General features: G+C 41.2%; 1 protein-coding gene across 1 annotated transcript in view; it reads left to right on the top strand.

The window, feature by feature from the left end:
- The window catches only part of GPC3 (glypican 3), a 365,721-nt gene that overhangs the window by 18,799 nt on the left and 328,277 nt on the right, over positions 1 to 18,645 (top strand). The window contains exon 2 of the mRNA XM_018565397.1: positions 16,629 to 16,790. Within this exon, the coding sequence (XP_018420899.1) occupies positions 16,629 to 16,790 (162 nt within the window). The remainder of the gene's footprint in view (positions 1 to 16,628; positions 16,791 to 18,645) is intronic.

The following is an 18,645-nucleotide window of genomic DNA, read 5'->3' as shown; positions in this document are numbered from 1 at the left end:
TTTTTTTGTTGTTTTGTTTTTTAACTGTGGACTGGAGTTCCCCTTTAAATGCTTAAATTTCTGCAGAGAAACTGATGCTGTTGTAACAATCACAACTTTTTGTAGACATGGATCCATGAGACTTGTTTTCATGCGTCACAGATCTCAGGAGTTAAACTGGTGTGAAAGAGTTTTGTCCTAGAAAACCCTGTATAACCTTCCATCACCCCATATTGTTGTAGGGCATCCTTGTAGGACTGTGCCAAACATAAAATATAATTTAGCTTCATTAATACATCATGACTGTGTGAAAGGGTGTTACATATTCTCAATTAATATTTTAATGCATGTGAGATTGAAATGCTGTACAGGAATCTCAACCGCTTTGTGTTCAGTGAGAAGAGACACGGCACATGAAAAAGTAACTTTAGAAGGATTTCTGCTTTTTCTTATGATTCCACTTGTGTTCATTTGACTATACATATTCTGGCTTTTAACTATTTTCATTAAGTTGTGGTCATATTTGCAATAGTAATTTATATATCAATTTGTGTCTGCTAGAGGGCTACGAAACTACCTACATGGTTCTTAGGAGGCTGAGCCAAGACCTAGATTTCGTGCAGAGGGACATATAACAATATTAGGGCAGTGGTGCTATAATACTAAACTGTGACTGCACAGCAATTCCCAATACCTCAATACTCCTCCCCATTACAGTAAATTGTGAATTTGTTTATATCCATCTGTGGTGCCATAGGCATGGCAGCTGCCCAGGCTTCAGTTCCTATTGACTGTCCCTGACAAAGTTACATCATGGCTGGCCACTGCTATTAAGTCAAACAATCTTGACTGCACTGGGAATCGAATTTGATGTGCAGATAAGCAGTCATAGCTAAGTAAAACGATTTTGAAGTGGAAAAATAACTATCTGTTCTATAACAACTGTAGGCATCACAGGGGTTTTAGGAGGACACATTTCAGATTCTTACCATATACTGATCTGTAGACTTTTCATCTTTCTGCGGTCAAGGATGTGTCCTACATGTCATGGCATTGTAAGGGTCAAAACAAGCTCGAGGTTGCAATAGCAGCTGTGAGCTTGCTTTAAAATTGTATAGTCGACTTCTACCTTTAGCCCCGGTTCACACCTGGGCGTTTTGTAGCGCGTTTGTACGCTGAAAAACGCTCAAACACCGAAATCCCATTGTTTCCTATGGGTATGGTTCACACCTGGGCGTATTACAGGCCGTCTGAACGCGCTACAAAATGGCCTACGCCCCAAAGAAGTACAAGAGCTTATTTGGGGCGTTTTGCCGCGCGTTGCCATTGGTATTCCCGAGTGTGGATCGGGGTTAACAAAGCGGTAACCCTGAGCCACACTCAGGAATACAGCGTACAGGTCTTACCTTGTCCGCGATCCCCGCTTCCGGGTTCCGTCTCTTGCGAGCGGCCGCATCGCAGGGGGGCGGAGCCAGCGGGAAGAAGTGAAACTAAAAAAAAAAAATCACACTGCCAGTAAAACACGCGTTTCACTGAAAAAAAAAGTGAAGTTATATCTCCATTAAGAGTACCTGTCATGACATTACTTCTATCACATAGTGGCTTTTTAACCACCTTGTGATAATACAGCTATGTGCTTTTTAAAATAATCAAACAACATTTAAATTTTTTTTTTTTAAAGGACCTCTGTCCCTCTTAGACACACATGCGCACACCAAGGATGCATGTTTATTGGCAAATGTTGATATCAAAACGCACACTGTAGTAAGAGGAGAAAAAAAATGTATGTCAAAGTTTTAAGTGCCATCCGTGGACAATTTTTTGTATCATACTTTTTTTTACTGTTTCATGGGAGTATGCTTGCCATGTTGGGTATCTATTTACTCAACACTTGTGTTTGTTTTTAAAAATTTTATGAAAATCGAGAATGGTATTGTTTGTGTGCATAAAATTAATTTTGGTGTATTTTATTTAATTGAAAATATAGGTTTGATAACATAAATACCATGCAACATATAAACTTCCAGCTCGCATCTTTTTTTATTCTACAGCTCCTCTGCTTTTAGTAAATATATAATGTTTTTTGAGCATTTCACGTATCCTTTAGGCCATTTTGAGCTTTAGCTTCCAATGGTAGCGCATAAAGGATGCATCCACTCGCTGTAATCTTCATTCAAGGGCTTCCTTGCCCACTTTTATTGAAAGTTCACAAAACAGAACAATTACCCTCGCAGGGGTTCTTTTGCATCTCATGGCAGCACCTGCCTATCCAGCCTCCTGGCTTTACATTTGCAGCACCGATGCTCCGGCCTCAGGCCACTGTCTGTTCCTCCAGACAGCCTCAGTCGTGTGCTCACCTGCACACTGAGGTTTTCTCAATCCGCAGCACCCTGCTGCACTGGACTCCACTCTGACTCATGGGTGGCGCCTTCCTGTCTCCCAGATGGAGTCTTGAACCTTTCCCAACACCTTTTAATTTAAAGGCTGTGCACACCTGTGCCATCAGCATGCACTGGCCACTCAGATTCTGAACACAGGAATGGAGATACCACAATGGCATTGCCATGCACTACCACACCATAAATGCCCATTCAACATGTCTGTAAAGAATGTGAAAAACAAATTGCTCTAACAGCAGAAAGCCAAGTTCCATCTAAGTTAAATACATGCCTTACCTATCCAAAGCTTTTTAATTTTTTATAAATCTCAGGATGCATACTGGACAATTTGTCTTCAGTAGAATCATGTGACGTCACACATCCTGTTCTTCCTCTTCTTCTGTCCTTGGTGGTGGGCTGGTTCTGAATGTGGTGGAGAACAGTGTCAGTGACATAGCATTAACATTGTGCTGATAACTTTAAACTGTTTAAAATTGTTATTAATAAAATAAACAATTTTTAGGTGCCAGACGAGATTTGGTGGTTAGCCATTATAATCATCCTTCTCATTAGTCTGTTGCTAAATTCCACAACTGAAGCATTTTTTCTTACTTTTAAGATGTCTGGGGAAGATTTCTTTTGTTTGAATGTGCAGAATGGAATCCAGAAATCGGAGATTGCTGTCTGAAGCGGATCAAATTTTCGCGTGCTGGGGCGGATGATGAGATAATGAAGACACTTCACAATTACATACGATTATGGCAGGGGCTTTGTAGTCTGCTGCGTTAACACCTCAAGCACCCTGGTGTCTGAAGAGTCTGCAACAGGCTCAGGTGGGGTTAAGCATTCACTGACATTCATACTTTGAGACATTGAGGTTTTTTTGTCCCAGCAAACATGCTCCAAATAATTCTGTTATTAAGGCTGCTTCCAAATGGCACTCTTTGGCTTTCTATTAATGTTCAGAGTACAGAATAGTGGCACCAGTGTGTGTCTGACCTTCTTTATATTTTCTGATCACTGATCAGTCCCCTGGTGCCATGGATATTGCTGACCTAGTACAGTCATTGGTATAATATGATCTTTATTCATGCTTTTTATTTTTGTAAATTGCCTCAAGCTGCTCCATAGATGGGTAAAGTTTGTGGTCCATCTTGCATATTTTTACTTTAATGACCTTTACAATCAAATGTAATATTGGCTTTTGTATTCAAATGTTTTAAGTTCCTTTCAAAATGGTTTATTTAAAGAATATATTTTCTTCTTAACTTGTGTAATATAGCCAAGTAATGTTAGTTTTTAATTGTCAGTGAGACAGAAAATAATTTAAATTCCAAAATATTTTAAGTTGTTACCAGAGCAATAGGTGAGGTTAATTTACCTGTTAAAAAAAAAACCAAAACATTACAATGTGGACCCTTGACAGGAAACAATACCTGCGCCTCCACGTGCAATATCGTCCAGTTGCAATGGTAACGAACACACTGAAGAGGCAGCTCCCACAGGTCAAAGGACCTTCAATCTGAGAGACAAAAAGGAGCACCTCCATAGTATAAAAATAATTTTAATGCTAAAAACGCACAACTATATTGTACTTACAAAAATTTGGTAGTAAAAAGGCATATAGAAAACAATGGGATGTCAAATCATCTAGCAGCGGAAGTCTGAAAAGATGTGCAGCATCAGCGTCCACTGCCCCTGTGTGGTCTCGGTTTATATGTTTCTGCGGCACGCCCCCTTCCTCAGAACCATGAGGTTCTGAGACCACAGAGGGGCAGTGGACGCTGATGCTGCACATCTTTTCAGACTTTCGCTGCTAGATGATTTGACATCCCATTGTTTTCTACATGCCTTTTTACTACCGACTTTTTGTAAGTACAATACAGTTGTGCGTTTTTATCATTTAAAATTAGTTTTACACTAACGAGGACACTCGTTCCAGTGTCTAAGAAGGGAACTCCCCTCACTTCCTCAGCTATTTATTGTAATTTCCTGTTATATCTTGGGACATCTTTCCAACGGGATGACAGGGATTTCAACTCTCTTACTCTAGCCTAAGCATTATTGTAATATGGATACTACTTGTTACGTACCTTCTGGGAGACCGCATGTGAGAGGAGGCTTCCCTTGCACCTTGTGTCCTGGGAGACTCTGATGATGGGAACAGAGCCCAGCGGGACAACAAGTGGCAGGAGTGCCAGTGGTGTTGAGCACCGTGCAAGCCGTAATCCTATGAGACGAGCCGAGGTCAGGTTCCAAGCGGGCAATTCCAGTACAAAAGGGGTTAGGCTGAAGAATGGTCAAATAACAGTTCCGAGGTCAAGGCAGGCAGAATTCAAGGTTCGTCGAGGAAGTCCGGGTCACAAGGATCAAGCAAGATATCACAAAACACTGGAACAAGGATTAGCTGACGATAAACCAGCAACATGGTGGTACTGCTGCTGGGTTTATATAGGGCCAGTGATGTCACTTCCTGTGCGCGGCAATGGCGCGTTTTTGTGCTGGTAATCTACTGCTGATGCGCATGTGCGGAATGGCGCGTTCCCGAGCAGTGCGGGAACGTGCAGGTTGCGCATGCGCAGATGGCAGGGATCCATTACACTACTACTATACTATATGAACAGTCCTAGATACTACTGAAGATTTAACATTTGGGATTTGTTAGTGTCTGTGACCAGAGGCAGAAATTCAGAGGCAGAAACTACAGTGTCAGAATTAATTTCCAGAAATCTGTAAAATAACAGTAGGCCATACAAGTCTCCTTGGATTTACCGGCTGGTGCAGAGCCGAAGGATATTCCCCAGTTCCAGAAAAGTGACTGATGCTTTTTGGAGTGACTAACCGACCCGAAGCGAATTGAGCCGTACATCGGGTGCCTTTGGCTGGCTTCGGGTTGGCCCAACATGCTCGCTGCTGTTCGGCCTATTCTGATAGATGCCGGACCGCAGTGATTGAATAGCCGAATGCTGACGAGTGGTACCGAGCAGAATAGAAAAACAGTTACAAAAGTAGTAAAAAATTAAATAGAAAACGTTTGGGCGGAGCTAGCAGTGACTGATAGCTCCGCCCAACTGTTTTCTATTGGCCGGGCGGTTCTGCTGCCATTAGAATTTTACAAAAAATCACCATAGGAATGCATAGCTAGATTTCACTTTGCAATAGCCAATAGCAAACTAGCTATTGCACCTGCCCTCTGCTGCTGTCAATCACTAGAGGGGACCTGATGGAGAACTTCAGGTCCCCTCTGCTGATTGACAGCAGCAGTGGGCGGGTGCAATAGCTAGTTTGCTATTGGCTATTGCAATAGCATTCCTATGCTGTTTTTTTGTTTTGTTTTTTATTCTGACGACAGCCAACGGCTCGATTGTCAGAAGAAGAAAAAAACAGCAGGGAAAGGTTTTCTGGGAGAAAGTGTTTCTCTCCCGGGCAGCCAGGAGCTGCTATCTAATAGCTGGAGATCAGTGTCCCTGGTTACCTGGTAACTAGGGATGCTGATCTGCCTGTGCAAGTGGCTGGAGCCAGCCATAAGATGACGGCTGGCTCCGCCCTGCAGTAATTAGCAGGCTGTCGGCTGGCCGTTCGGCCAGCTTAGGCTTTCACCTCGGCTCAGTCGATCCGTGGCATATGCCTTCAGCCGACTTCGGGAGCTGTACGGGCTATAGTGAATAGCCTGTACAGCAGCCCTTCGGTTCTACTTAACCGAAGTGGTCCTGGGGCCGAAGCTAGCCGAAGGATCAGCCGAAGCTACTGCTAGATCCTTCGGCAGCTTAATGAATAGACCCCTATGTCATCAGAAATTGTCATAAAAATTGTACCTTGTGCATCTTGACTTTGTCAATGCGCACTTTTATACCTACATATGTAAATGACAATGTACAGAAACCTTTGTGCCATACATTGAGTGTTTTTAACACTTAAACGTTCTTGAGAGTGTGCTTTTAATGAGCTATGTTGTGTGTGTATAAGTGCTACCGAAAAGTATAAAGTAACTGCATGCGGATTCAAGCAAGGATGAGTGAACAGGCCTTATGGCAAGGAAGTGAAATGATCCTCTTTATACACAAATATTCATTGTTGCTGTGGTTTTTTTTATTGTGCTTCTGTGGGCACTTAAAACCCAATTCCAGTTAAAACTTTTTTTCTAGTATTGGGTACAGAGCGGTAAAGTCAAAACCTCTGTTATTCTCCCACCCCTCTGTGACATGCATCCCTCTTATTTTCTTCTTTCCTATCTCCCCAAAACCCCGCTACTGCACTGCTCTCAGACAGGAATGAGACCCGATCCCACATCTACACTGTGGAACTCCGGCGAGGGGACCCACTCACATCTCCTTGCTAACCCCCACTGAGGCTACCTCCAGGGTCCCCGCTTATATTTCCAACAACCACCATAAGGGTCTATACTGGATATTTATGTCTTCAATTAATCTACATTGTGCCCCCCACCCTGCCCCCATGGGCTCGTGTGGGACCAATGTTGTAACCTGTGTTTTTTCTTCTGTATTTTTTAATGTATCATTGTTTGTACTCCTAACTTCCCCCCTCTGTGATAACCTTGGAAAACTGTGAAAACTTTATATAAAGATTTTGTAAAAAAAAACCTCTGTTAGGTTTTTATTTCTCTGTGTCCCCCGTTGCAAAGTGCATCGGGTGCCTTTTAAAATGAATGGCATTGCAACTCACTGCACAGCGTATTGTACGTTACCAAATATAAAGCTTGAGGTTATTTTAATGTTTTGTAAGTGAAAAATAGTAAAAATTGTAAAAAATAGCAAAAATAGTCTGGCCTAAGGTAAAAAATGGGAGGCAGGGGCCAGCAGTGGAAGGGTTAAATGGCTGACACAACCCAACAAAGTGGTGCAGAACACATGAACATGCATATGAATAGTACATGTGGAAAGGTATGAACCCAGTCTAAAGTAGGGTGTACAAGGGTAGATTGTTGCACGAATGTTCGTACGAAAAATACCGTCGGAATGTTCAATACTGGAAAAAGAAACTTGCCGATTGACGTTCAAAATTTGTTTTAATTTTTGCTTTTATTTAAAGTCGTTGGATCAAGAAAAAAATTCCAACATGCTCCATCAAAAATTTTCGGAAGATTGTTGTTTTCGGCTGTCGACTGCACCATACTAATTGATTATATATATAATATATTATATTAAGTGAAAAATAGTAAAAATTGTAAAAAATAGCAAAAATAGTCTGGCCTAAGGTAAAAAATGGGAGGCAGGGGCCAGCAGTGGAAGGGTTAAATGGCTGACACAACCCAACAAAGTGGTGCAGAACACATGAACATGCATATGAATAGTACATGTGGAAAGGTATGAACCCAGTCTAAAGTAGGGTGTACAAGGGTAGATTTTTGCACGAATGTTCGTACGAAAAATACCGTCGGAATGTTCAATACTGGAAAAAGAAACTTGCCGATTGACGTTCAAAATTTGTTTTAATTTTTGCTTTTATTTAAAGTCGTTGGATCAAGAAAAAAATTCCAACATGCTCCATCAAAAATTTTCGGAAGATTGTTGTTTTCGGCTGTCGACTGCACCATACTAATTGATATATATATATATATATATGCAAACGTTCTAAAAGCGACTTCTTTCATCCGAAATTCTAACCGTGTATACCCTACTTTAGGTTGCCCGCCCCCATTCAGATATCGGTTTGAGAAAGGACATGGAGAAACACACAGATATTTCTTCAGAACTGAGGATGGTATAAACCTGCAAACAAAGGCTAAAACTGTTAAGATTAATATAGTTTACTAACAAGAGTTACACTTATATAGGATCCTTATAGGTGGTATATTTATAAAACAATGGATATGAAATTCACCAAACATTCTCTGCAGATAATTCTTCTTGTGGGATGGGTTTTAGCTGACCCTGATTGACTTAACTCCAGTGAATGTTTAGTGAAAGTTACTTTTCACTGCTTTATAAATATGCCCTTTAGAATGTGGGCTCCACAACATTTGATCAGTATTTTAGAGTACAGTGTTCAGTATATTAACATTTTAATTTAAGCACTTTTAGTTGCATGTGTCCTTATGGATTTTTGGTAATGAACTTTCTTATTTCTCAAATGTTCTTTAGGGTTTCTAGCTAACTTTCATTGTTTGAGCACCTTTACAATCTAATTTTACCAAAAAGCTCCAGTGAATAGGTGCAAACTATAAAGACATTTAGCTGAAGGCACAGACTAAATATTTCACAGCGCTAAGATCTTATTATCGGAATACTAATGCCTGCCCTCTATTATTTTAAAGGGAGCTTCACAAATTGCTCCATTTTAGCTGATTACATTTTTAACATATTTTTAATTTAATAGGTTATACTTGGCCACCTTCATGGGTCCCCACGGAAGATTGTACACAGAAACGAAATGATAAATTAAATTCTGAGCTTAGTCCCGAATTTTGCTTTTCTAAATGATTTGGTCCTTTCTGTCACCTCTGTCACCTCTGTCACCTCAGATAGGTCCCAACAGATTGTTTGTTTCACTTTTAACAAGTAGTGTGCCTTTGATATATATCTTTTTAATTTTAGTTTAACACTCCTCATACCACAAATTCTCCAGGAGGCTTTTTGTTAGAAGAACATTGCTATGCAAATCCAGCAAGCAAGAAATAATAGAGTGAGAGCACAGTGTGTAAGTAACACTTATCTTTGTAACCTAATAATCAAATATGCTGCATCAAAGTCCGACCATAGTGACTACTATGACTTCTCCTTGCACTTCACTCTCTTTCCCCTGTGCCCATACCGTCCAACTATCTGAAATAAGACAGGGAGACACCTTTCAACCTAAGGTTTTAGTTTTGAATAACACTTTTGGAAGTTAAATAGTATATTTTTATAGCTATCTGTGCATCAGACCAAATAGGGGGACGACTGAGGAGGAAGAGGGATTTGGTTCCTAAAGAGAGACAGTTGCCTCTGTCTGTCTCCATAGACATGTGTTAAATTGATAAACCCTCCCTGAGGAAAATGAAATGTAGCAGCATACCTTACATTGATGCTTGCTTCCAGGCCCCTTTCTGTGTTTGATCTCTGTTTGTAGCATAATTAGCCCCTTAAGGACCAAGGCCTTTTTCCCCCCATTTTTTGCACCCATGTTATTATTCACATTTTAGGCCTTAAAATTACTTAAAACCCAAACATTATATATTTTCTGAAAGCCAAGACTCTATAGAATAAAAAGGCAGCAGTTGCAAATTTTTATGTTGCACGACATTAGCGCAACTTATTATCAGACCCAGACATTTAGTGAAAAATGCACTTAAATCATGGATTACAGTAAGGCACACATTACCGTATTGTTTTATGTAAAAAAATCTGAGGGTTTAATGCCATTGTTTTGGTAAAATATAAAAGATGAGGTTACAACGAGTAAATAGATACCCATCATGCCCAGGTTAAAAATTGTGTGCGACCGTGATTCTGTGACAGAATCCAGTACCCCAAAAAGTCCATACATGACGTTTTTAAAGCCCCCACAGGTCATCAGTTTAGAGATACGTGTAACTATTGGCCCTACATTTATTGCTCTGCGTGCGCGGCGATACCCAACGTGTAGCGCAATCGTCGTTTTCGTATGTAGGCGCACCCGATGCGTGATTACGTGACAACGCGCATGCTCGCAGGAGCGGGGCACTTAGGGGGGCTTACACCCCCCCATGTGATAGTATAATGGCAGTGACAGGTACTCTTTAAGGTGATGCTGGGGGTCCAAAAGACCCCAGTGTCACCTTTACACTTGAAATAAGCTATTGAAGTGCAGATCGTAGTTCAATAGCTTATTGCTGGGCTTCAGGAGCCCAGCACTGACAGCTATGGGACCGGAAGTGATGCACTACGCGACGCTCCTGGTCTACGGGGAGGAGATCGGCGAATGGATATTCTCCGCTCGCCTTCCCAGCTTCCCGCCGACACCCAGCAAGCCGATCCTGGGCCAGTAGGAGGGGCAGCGGAGCCCAGGAAACAAGGCGGGGGTGTCAGGGTGGGGGGGGAGCGGCCCGGTTACCAGATTGTAGAAGTGATCTGGCGGCAGCTGAGCTGCCAGAATTGCTTCTACTGTAAAGCCGGGCGCTGGCTCTACAAAACGGAACAGACTCACAGCGACTTTTCTGTGTAACCCCTTCAGACTTCATTATAACGAGATTATCCCGTAATCACGACCTATGACGAGATTATCCCGTCATAGGTCATGAAGGGATTAGCTATTGAAGTTGAAATGTTATCTATTTCCACTTACAAGGGTAAGTGCTCCCATATGGGTCCCTCCAATTCTGTGTGTGCTGGAACACGGTGCATAGGATGCTCATGCGCAGTGTGGCAAGGGTCTTTGTTGTGCCCGCTTTAGTGCCGTGCATAGGGCTGTGCATGCGCAGTATGGACAGGTGGGCAAGGACTTATAGGACAAATAAGGACAAAGGAATTATAGTCCCAAAGCACAACATACCATAACCGTTGCACACTATGCGCTTCTGACCAGAAGTTGCCATGATGCGCAGTAGAGAGGGATATAGCCGGAAGAGTTTCGGATGGAAAATTTGAGTGTTTTGCTGGATAACAAGGGGAAAGACATTTGTTTAACATTTTAGTTACCTGGAGTTAGAGACAAAACGTTTATTTGCACCGAGGATTTATAGATCCCTAAACCCATAGTGGTGTTAGGAGATGTCTCTGACTCCTGGGAAGATCTGGAAACAAGCAGCATGTCTTGGCAGTTTATTAATCAATAACAGCGCAAAGTACAAAAAACATGCATTTTATGGAATAGGTCTTCTGAAACAACAAGATCACATAGGCTGTCAGATGATTTGATGGAGACCAAAAACTAATCTACTGTATAGCACCGTACTACATGAGTTTAAAATATGCAACAATTTTGCAAATTGAATTTATTACAGGTCTTGTTCCCTTATTCCAGTAATGACTCTTAGGGCTTGTTCACACCAATGCAGACCAGATCTGCATGAGTTTCTGACATGCAGTGCAGTGTGTTTTGCCACGTTTTTGATGCGTTCTGGGGCATTTTTGGTTAAAAAAAATTGTTTTTTTAGTTTAAAATGGGCTTTCAGTGCGTTCCAGGGCGTTTGCATGCATTTTTGATGTGTTTGCATGCGTTCCAGAACAGGTAAAATAGGGTTTGCTGCAGTTTTTTTTTTTACATGCTCTGGAACTGAACACTGTGAAATAGAGCGCAAAATACCATTGGAATACATTGGACGCAGTTTTGATCCGGTCTGTAACTGCTCTGCTCTGCTCCTGGAACGCGCTCGGTGTGAACAAGGCCTGAAAGTATCCACTGTGCACAAGGGTCTTTGTAAAACTCATGAGCGACTCCAGTAGTGTGCCAGTTATGGTCAGAATTGCTTTGTGTTCAAAATGTAATTATGAGGCATTTGGGAAATCCATTGGCCTCGTACAAGAAAATCATTTCCAAGAGCCTGAAAAAAATAAAAACCAGGCATATTTCAGTACCAGACAGTTTGATTTCATGGCATTGAATTGGCCACATGGCCACTCCCCATAAAGAGGATAACCTTTCAGATGGAGTTACTGATTTGTTGGAAGTTACCTAAGATCCTTTGATGAAGGCCACATGTCCAATGCCTCACAATTGTGAATGTAATTGGCTGCCAAATAGTGCCTGATTCTTGGTTTTCCTTGCAGAAGGCTATTTTCCTGTATGTGCAGCTGGATTGTTTAAATAACTCCAGTTTCAACATAACGACTTCCCTTTGAGTCCTTCTTTAAAGGTTTTGTTTTTTGACGCAGTGCCCTACCTGCAGTTGGATCACCCTTACAACACAAGCAACAGGCATCCATTAACCAAACATTTTTTCCACATTCCGCCATCCTTACCACAATACCACACTTGACAACAGCCAACAATGGGTACATACACACTTTTTTACTAATTGATTTGGGGGATTTGATAGGAGTCAGAATCCTTTGCCATACCCTTGTTATAGCCGTGTTTTGAGCAAAGCCTAAAGGTGGCCACACACATTACGATTATCGGATGACACTTTTCGTCCGATGATCGAACCGCCGTACGATTGTCGTACGGCGGCCCCATTATGCCCCGATTATTGCAAGGTTCACTTAGCCGTAATTAAAGAAAAGCACCTGGGCGAATTGCGCTAATCAACCGCACATATTTTCGTTTGCGCATGAGCAGTGTAGATCGTACGATTTTTGACTTACGGAAACGCCACTAAACTTGCAATAATCATACGATCAGCCAAAGTTTTCAAACATGGTTGAAAGTTTTAAGTCGTGCGATTGTACCTTTTATAAGAAAGTCAGATTTTGGCTGAAAGTGCTTGGATAGCTTTTGGCCTAAAGAGAAGCATTTTTTTCATAGCAGAACTTGAGGTAACCTTCTCAGCAGCTGCATGAACTTTTGAAATATTTAACTCCAGAGAGAAGATCAGCTTTTAATTAAATAGGAAAAAAATCAAGCAAATATTATGTTAAATTATTAAGCAGGCCAATTAGACAGTGTAACTCACTACAACTGGGTATTTTATGATGTCTGTGCGGAGCTGTACCTTTTAAACAATCTAAATGATTATTTGAACTTGTGAAGTTACTATGGTGACAGAATACTTGAGGCACATTTTTTACGATGCTTATCTAATTCCTTTTGTGATCATACTGTGTTTGCAATCTTGAACCTACAGGAAAAATGTGGCCTACTGTTTTATTTATTTATATAGGCACTTGGCAAGTTGGGGGTGTTAAATGAATGCCTCAGTGGTGGAACAATTAGCCATGGAAAGCAATTTAATCATCATGAGGTAAAAAATGAATCTTCTCATGAAAAGATCATTATATGTACAAAAAATAATGGAAGTTTTTTCTGTAACTGTTACTTTACTGAGGAGCAGTTTATTTAGTTCTTTTTTTCTTTGCGGAATGCTTATTCAGCATACAGTCTGTATACTATTTGAATGGCATTTGCATGAAAATGTAAGGTCACCCTTACCCTGAAGCCTCCAACACGTGAATCTAAAATTCTAATTGAACCAATACAAAGATAACATTGGAAGCAAAATATAAAAAATAACTGGCACCCCAGCTTCTGGCGTGCTTGCCTTGGGGAGGGTGACATAATTAGACCTTCTCATGGTGTCCTAGGATGGTGTAGGATCCCAAATTTGGCCGGAATATACTCTTTTTCACAATGCCGGGGAAATCGTCTCACAAGATTTGGGACCCTCAGATTTCCCAGGATCTCCTTTCCATGATCCCATTCCCAGGATCACCAGCATCTACAGAAAGTGGCACAATTTTTTTTCTGTAAGTGTGTCTAGCGTGGAAATTTTAATGTAGAGTCCACTTTACTGTAGAGACATTCTATAGACAGATCCAATCCTTAAAGGAGAACTATGAGGTGAGTGAAAATCACTCATCCTCATAGTTCGAGCCGACGTGTGACAATTAAACTGTCACACGTCGGCTCTATAGATCGGGAAGTGAGCGAACACATACCGTCGCTCGCTCACTTCTCGATCATGTCCCTGCAGAGAGCCGTGACTGTCACTCATGGCTCATTGCAGGGATTCCTCCCCTCTCCGATCCTCCAGTGCTGACTGGCGAAACGGACAGGGAGGGGGCGTGTACAGCTGGCTCTGCCTCTAGATAGGCAGAGCCAGCTGTCAATCATGCAGCTGGGTGGTTTTCGACAGTAATGTTGTGATCCATCCCAGCTGCGGCGGTCTCAGTATACCACAAGCTGTAGCTCACGATATACTGAGCTTTGGGTCACGGGAGGAGGTTAGTATATGTCCTCACGTGACCCTTAGGAGAACTATGGGGAAAAACACTTACCCCATAGTTCTCCTTTAATCTTACAATTGAGGTGTGCCTCTTCCATCCTCTGGAACTTCCTACCCCAACTTGTATGGCTAAAGCACTCAGTGTTTTCTTTTTTCTCGCTCAGCCCCATTGGGCTCCGTTCTCATTCACTTGATTCCTCCATCTACACTAAATGGGGTAGATGGATGAATCCTCCCTGTTGGGCTATCTTATTCTGATAGATGCAGGTGTGCCCCTATCTGAATAACTGAACAGCGACTTATGCTGATTGGCTGCAGTCACTCTTTGGCCAAGAATTTTCAGACCAGCTCCTTGAATATTCAAATTTTGTTAAACAGAGGGGTGGTAACAGGACAACACACTGGTCGAATTTTAGCCGATTCAGCATATTCAAGTAATGTATGGCCTGCTTAACTCCTCCGTCTTTGATGGATTCCTGAAAACGTAGCCCTTCAGGGACCCTTTTCCCACCGCTAAATAACAACTAAACTTTTACTTTCTCAAACAACCCATCCCCACACAATTGCTACCTTTTTTTTATCACTTGCCCCTCCCTTTTAGATTGCAAGCTCTCACGAGCAGGATCCTCTTAACCCTCTTGTCTTCAATTGTAATTGTACTGTCTCCCCTTATATTGTAAAGTGCTGCGCAAACTGTTGGCGCTCTATAAATCCTGTATAACAATCCTAGTGCAATTTTAGATAAAAATTATTTCTGTGGTTAAAAAACCCCAAACCACTTAAAGTGAATCTGTGAGAAAAAATATGATAGCTACTGATTTTTTAGGCTGTTTTTAAAAGAACCATGTCCTGGGACTGCCATATTTATCCTTCCTTTACTACTCCGCAAGTCATTGACCTAGACAAGCATGCAAGTTAAGATTCTTAACAACTGTATACTTCTGCGCCCGTAACTCACTAAGTACCAAAGACAGTATATACGGTGACAACAGCTCCCATATTTTAGCCATAAAGGTTCCTGCTATGGTTTTTTTGGTACTCAGCTTTCATATACCCACACTGCATGGGTTAACTGCTTGTTGTTTTTGTCTAGGTGCTAAAAAAAGTTATACTTACCTGAACCGCCGAGGCGGCTGCCTGCTTCTCTGGTCTCTGAAGCCTGTCTCCTCCTACATTGCAGCATTGGAATGTTCCTTAGCATCCTCTATACACAGTGTATAGAATGTGATGATTTATGGGACCTTGAACCGCTGCAGAGGGGGAGAGAGGCTCCAGGGACCGGTCTAAGAACAAGCTGGCACCTAGGATAAGGTGAGTATAACTTTTTTTGTGTGTAAAATTCTGCTTTAAAATAACACTTCTAGCGCATTCATTTGGGTAGATCCTTTCACTAGATGGCTGTTCGTTAAATCTAAAGAATTTTAAGGTGTGTAGCCAGCGTTAACTGATTTTTGTTTTCTACATTTTTGTTTTTCTTTTCAGCTCGTAATTTTAAAATAATATACTACTTTACCAGCACACTTGGGGTCATATTTTAAGATGGTTGACATTCTAAATGTAAATGTAAATGTTTTTATACTGAAAACAGAGAGAGTCTTTTTCAACCCACCTATACTCCCCACCCCTGCAAAACACCAGGTTTTCTGCAGCTCCTCCAATAGAGCAATAAAGTAGCACTGCAAACATAAGTATAAATACTGATGGACATTAAAGAGACTTTAAATGCAAAAAAAAGCAAAAGAAAAGCAAACTGGTAACAAAATAAACCACCAACTGTTTGCATTGCAAATAGCTGCTAAATCCATTACTGAATTGGCACCCCTGACTTTTAATTGTAAAATGAAAAAGTTTCACTCTAAAACTGACCAAACAGCAGTAAAATTACTTTAAAAAAATAATATTTTTTAAATAGTTAATGGGGTCAAATTGATGATCATTTTTGACCATAGTGATGGAAAAAAATCGAGTGAGTCGGGTGGAAATTTTTTTCTTGTTTGAACAAAATTCTTACAGTGACTATGGTTTTCATTCGGCAAACTACAACACTGAATGGTGAAATCAAACGAAACTTCAAATATAATGCGTCAAATCTCTGATTGCTATATGATAAAATGTTCAGATGAGATTTTCCATATGAATGTTTGTACAAGAAAAACCTACCAGTGTATGACCAGCTTCACAGTGACATTAAAAAAAAAAAGAAGATTCTATTAGGTTGGGGCAAGTCCAGACCCCCCAGTGTTTTATTTGAGTTTTTGTCTCCTTCTGAAGCTTCTCCTCACTTCCTGCCTCAGGGAGAATGTTGACAACAGGACAAGAAGTGAAGAGAATCTCAACAGGTCTCGGACATCAAAAACAACTCGCAGGGGTTGTAACCTGCCCTACTCTATCCAAAAGTGAACAAATAATACTGTAAGAATCACTTTTATGACAATTATTTTTTGACACCTGTTTGTGGTAATATTTTTCAGGATCAGATCTCCAAGTCTGTGTCACAAAAACGTCAACCTGCTGCTCTAAGAAAATGGAGGACAGATATCAGGTAGCATCCCGTGTAAACATGGAGCAGCTCATCCAGACCGCTAGCGCCAAGCTGAAGTTCCTGATCATTCAAAATGCGGCCATATTCCAAGGTAAGATGACATCTGAAAGCATAACATTACCATTCACTGACAAGCAGTAAGCAAGATGAGTAGAAGTTCAACCAAAGGTTAGGAAATGAGAATGGCTGACACACTAGCCGCTTTGACAAGTGCTATAACTGTCAGCAGTACAATGAGAAATTTGCGTGATGCACCTAAAAATAAGAGAATGGGCCATTTGGCTACAACCTTTGCCTAACCTCATCAGGCAGTGGCCCAGCAACATTCACCAGTCCAGCAGAGACTAGATAACAAGGACCTGTTAGCGGGTGGTGTAGGTTATTTCACATATGTCCGTAGGTTATCTTTTTTGTATGTCCTTTGGGCTGCCATTGAAGGATACATTTATATCAGCATTTGGCATTTGATCCTGCTGATTTCTTAATCAAGGTTAGTATATGAAATCTTATATGTCTACCCTGCCTCATGTTTCACAACCAGATGGATCACATACTGTTAGTTCTTGGCCACCACCAACATGTTCTGACAAGAATGATGAAGATTCACATGTTGAACCAGTAGCACATGGTGCGGTTGATGCCAGTTTTTTTGTTATCAATTCTGCTGTTGTCAGCATAGCTATAGCTAAAATTAGGGATGTACAGATACTTTTTGAGCTCCAGGACTAGACTAGAGAAAAATTCAAAGTTAGGAGGCAGCTGCCATTGGTAAGGAGAATACGGGGCTCCTGGGATTTGTACATCTCTGTTGTAATGTATGATTTTGTTTTTATAAATATAAATAAAGGGACCACCGATACCATTTTTGCAAGTACAAGTACTGATACATTTTTGTTTATTGTCATGTGACAGTTTTTCTAAAACAATACAGACTTGATGATTTCAGGACAGTGGTGGAGCACCAGAGCCAGGTCCCAGCTGCAACCTCTGCAACCCTGGTAGTTCTCATGAAAATGCCAAGTATCGGCACTGGTACTCAAAAAGTATTGGTGCATCCCAATCTAAAATTCCCGGGCGTTCTAAGCAATTTTACTATGTGTCCCCTTTCATCCACAAACCTTAAAATGTTTGTCATGTTCGCTGCTGATTCCTAGGCCTCATTCACACACAACGCAAGCAAAATGGTATATTTCGTATATTCACATCTATGCGCGTATATGCGTATATGCGTGCACTCTATGCAATCCCAGAAGGCATCACTCGTAATGGAATTTTTAATGTGCTGTACGTGCGTATACGCGTAAACACGCGTATGTGCGTGTAAATACGCAGCAATATTCTGCCCGGACGCATCTCTGTTCCATTCTGTTTTTGCGCATATATACGCTACGCAAATATACGGCTCCATACGTGTTTATTTGCATGTGTTGCATATGGTACAATACGCACGTACGCTCGTATATGCGCGGCAGTGTGAATGAGGCCTTAAGGTAAATTCAGTAACATTTTATGTTTCTAATCCATTCCCACCCCTGATTAATTAATTTATCAGGGTGTGCTTTTGATGTTTTTGCGTGTTTTACATCCCATACCATTCGTTGTGGAAGATGCACTTACTAGAAATGCATGAATGTGCACTGTGCCCTTTAGACTTACCAGCACAGCAGAACATTAAATGATCAAAGATCAATGTTTTATAATGTGCAGGGTGTAATGTATGTACTGCGTTAATAGGGCTGCAGCTAACTGTTATTTTCATAATCGATTAGTTAGCCGATTTATTAACTTCGATTAATCGGATAAAATAAAAAAAATTAATATCGCACAGTAACGGAGGGCTTTTCAGTACCGCGCGTTCCGGTGCAGGCGATCACACTGCGGACGGCAGGTGCATTGGAGATCCATTGAAATGAATGGCACTGCAACGTGCAGTGTGTCAGGCCGAA

The sequence above is a fragment of the Nanorana parkeri genome, unplaced genomic scaffold (assembly GCF_000935625.1).
Source record: "Nanorana parkeri isolate BGI_ZX_2015 unplaced genomic scaffold, ASM93562v1 scaffold841, whole genome shotgun sequence".
NCBI lineage: Eukaryota > Metazoa > Chordata > Amphibia > Anura > Dicroglossidae > Nanorana > Nanorana parkeri.
Note: the sequence above shows the minus strand (reverse complement) of the source record. Positions and strands in the feature narration are given on the sequence as shown.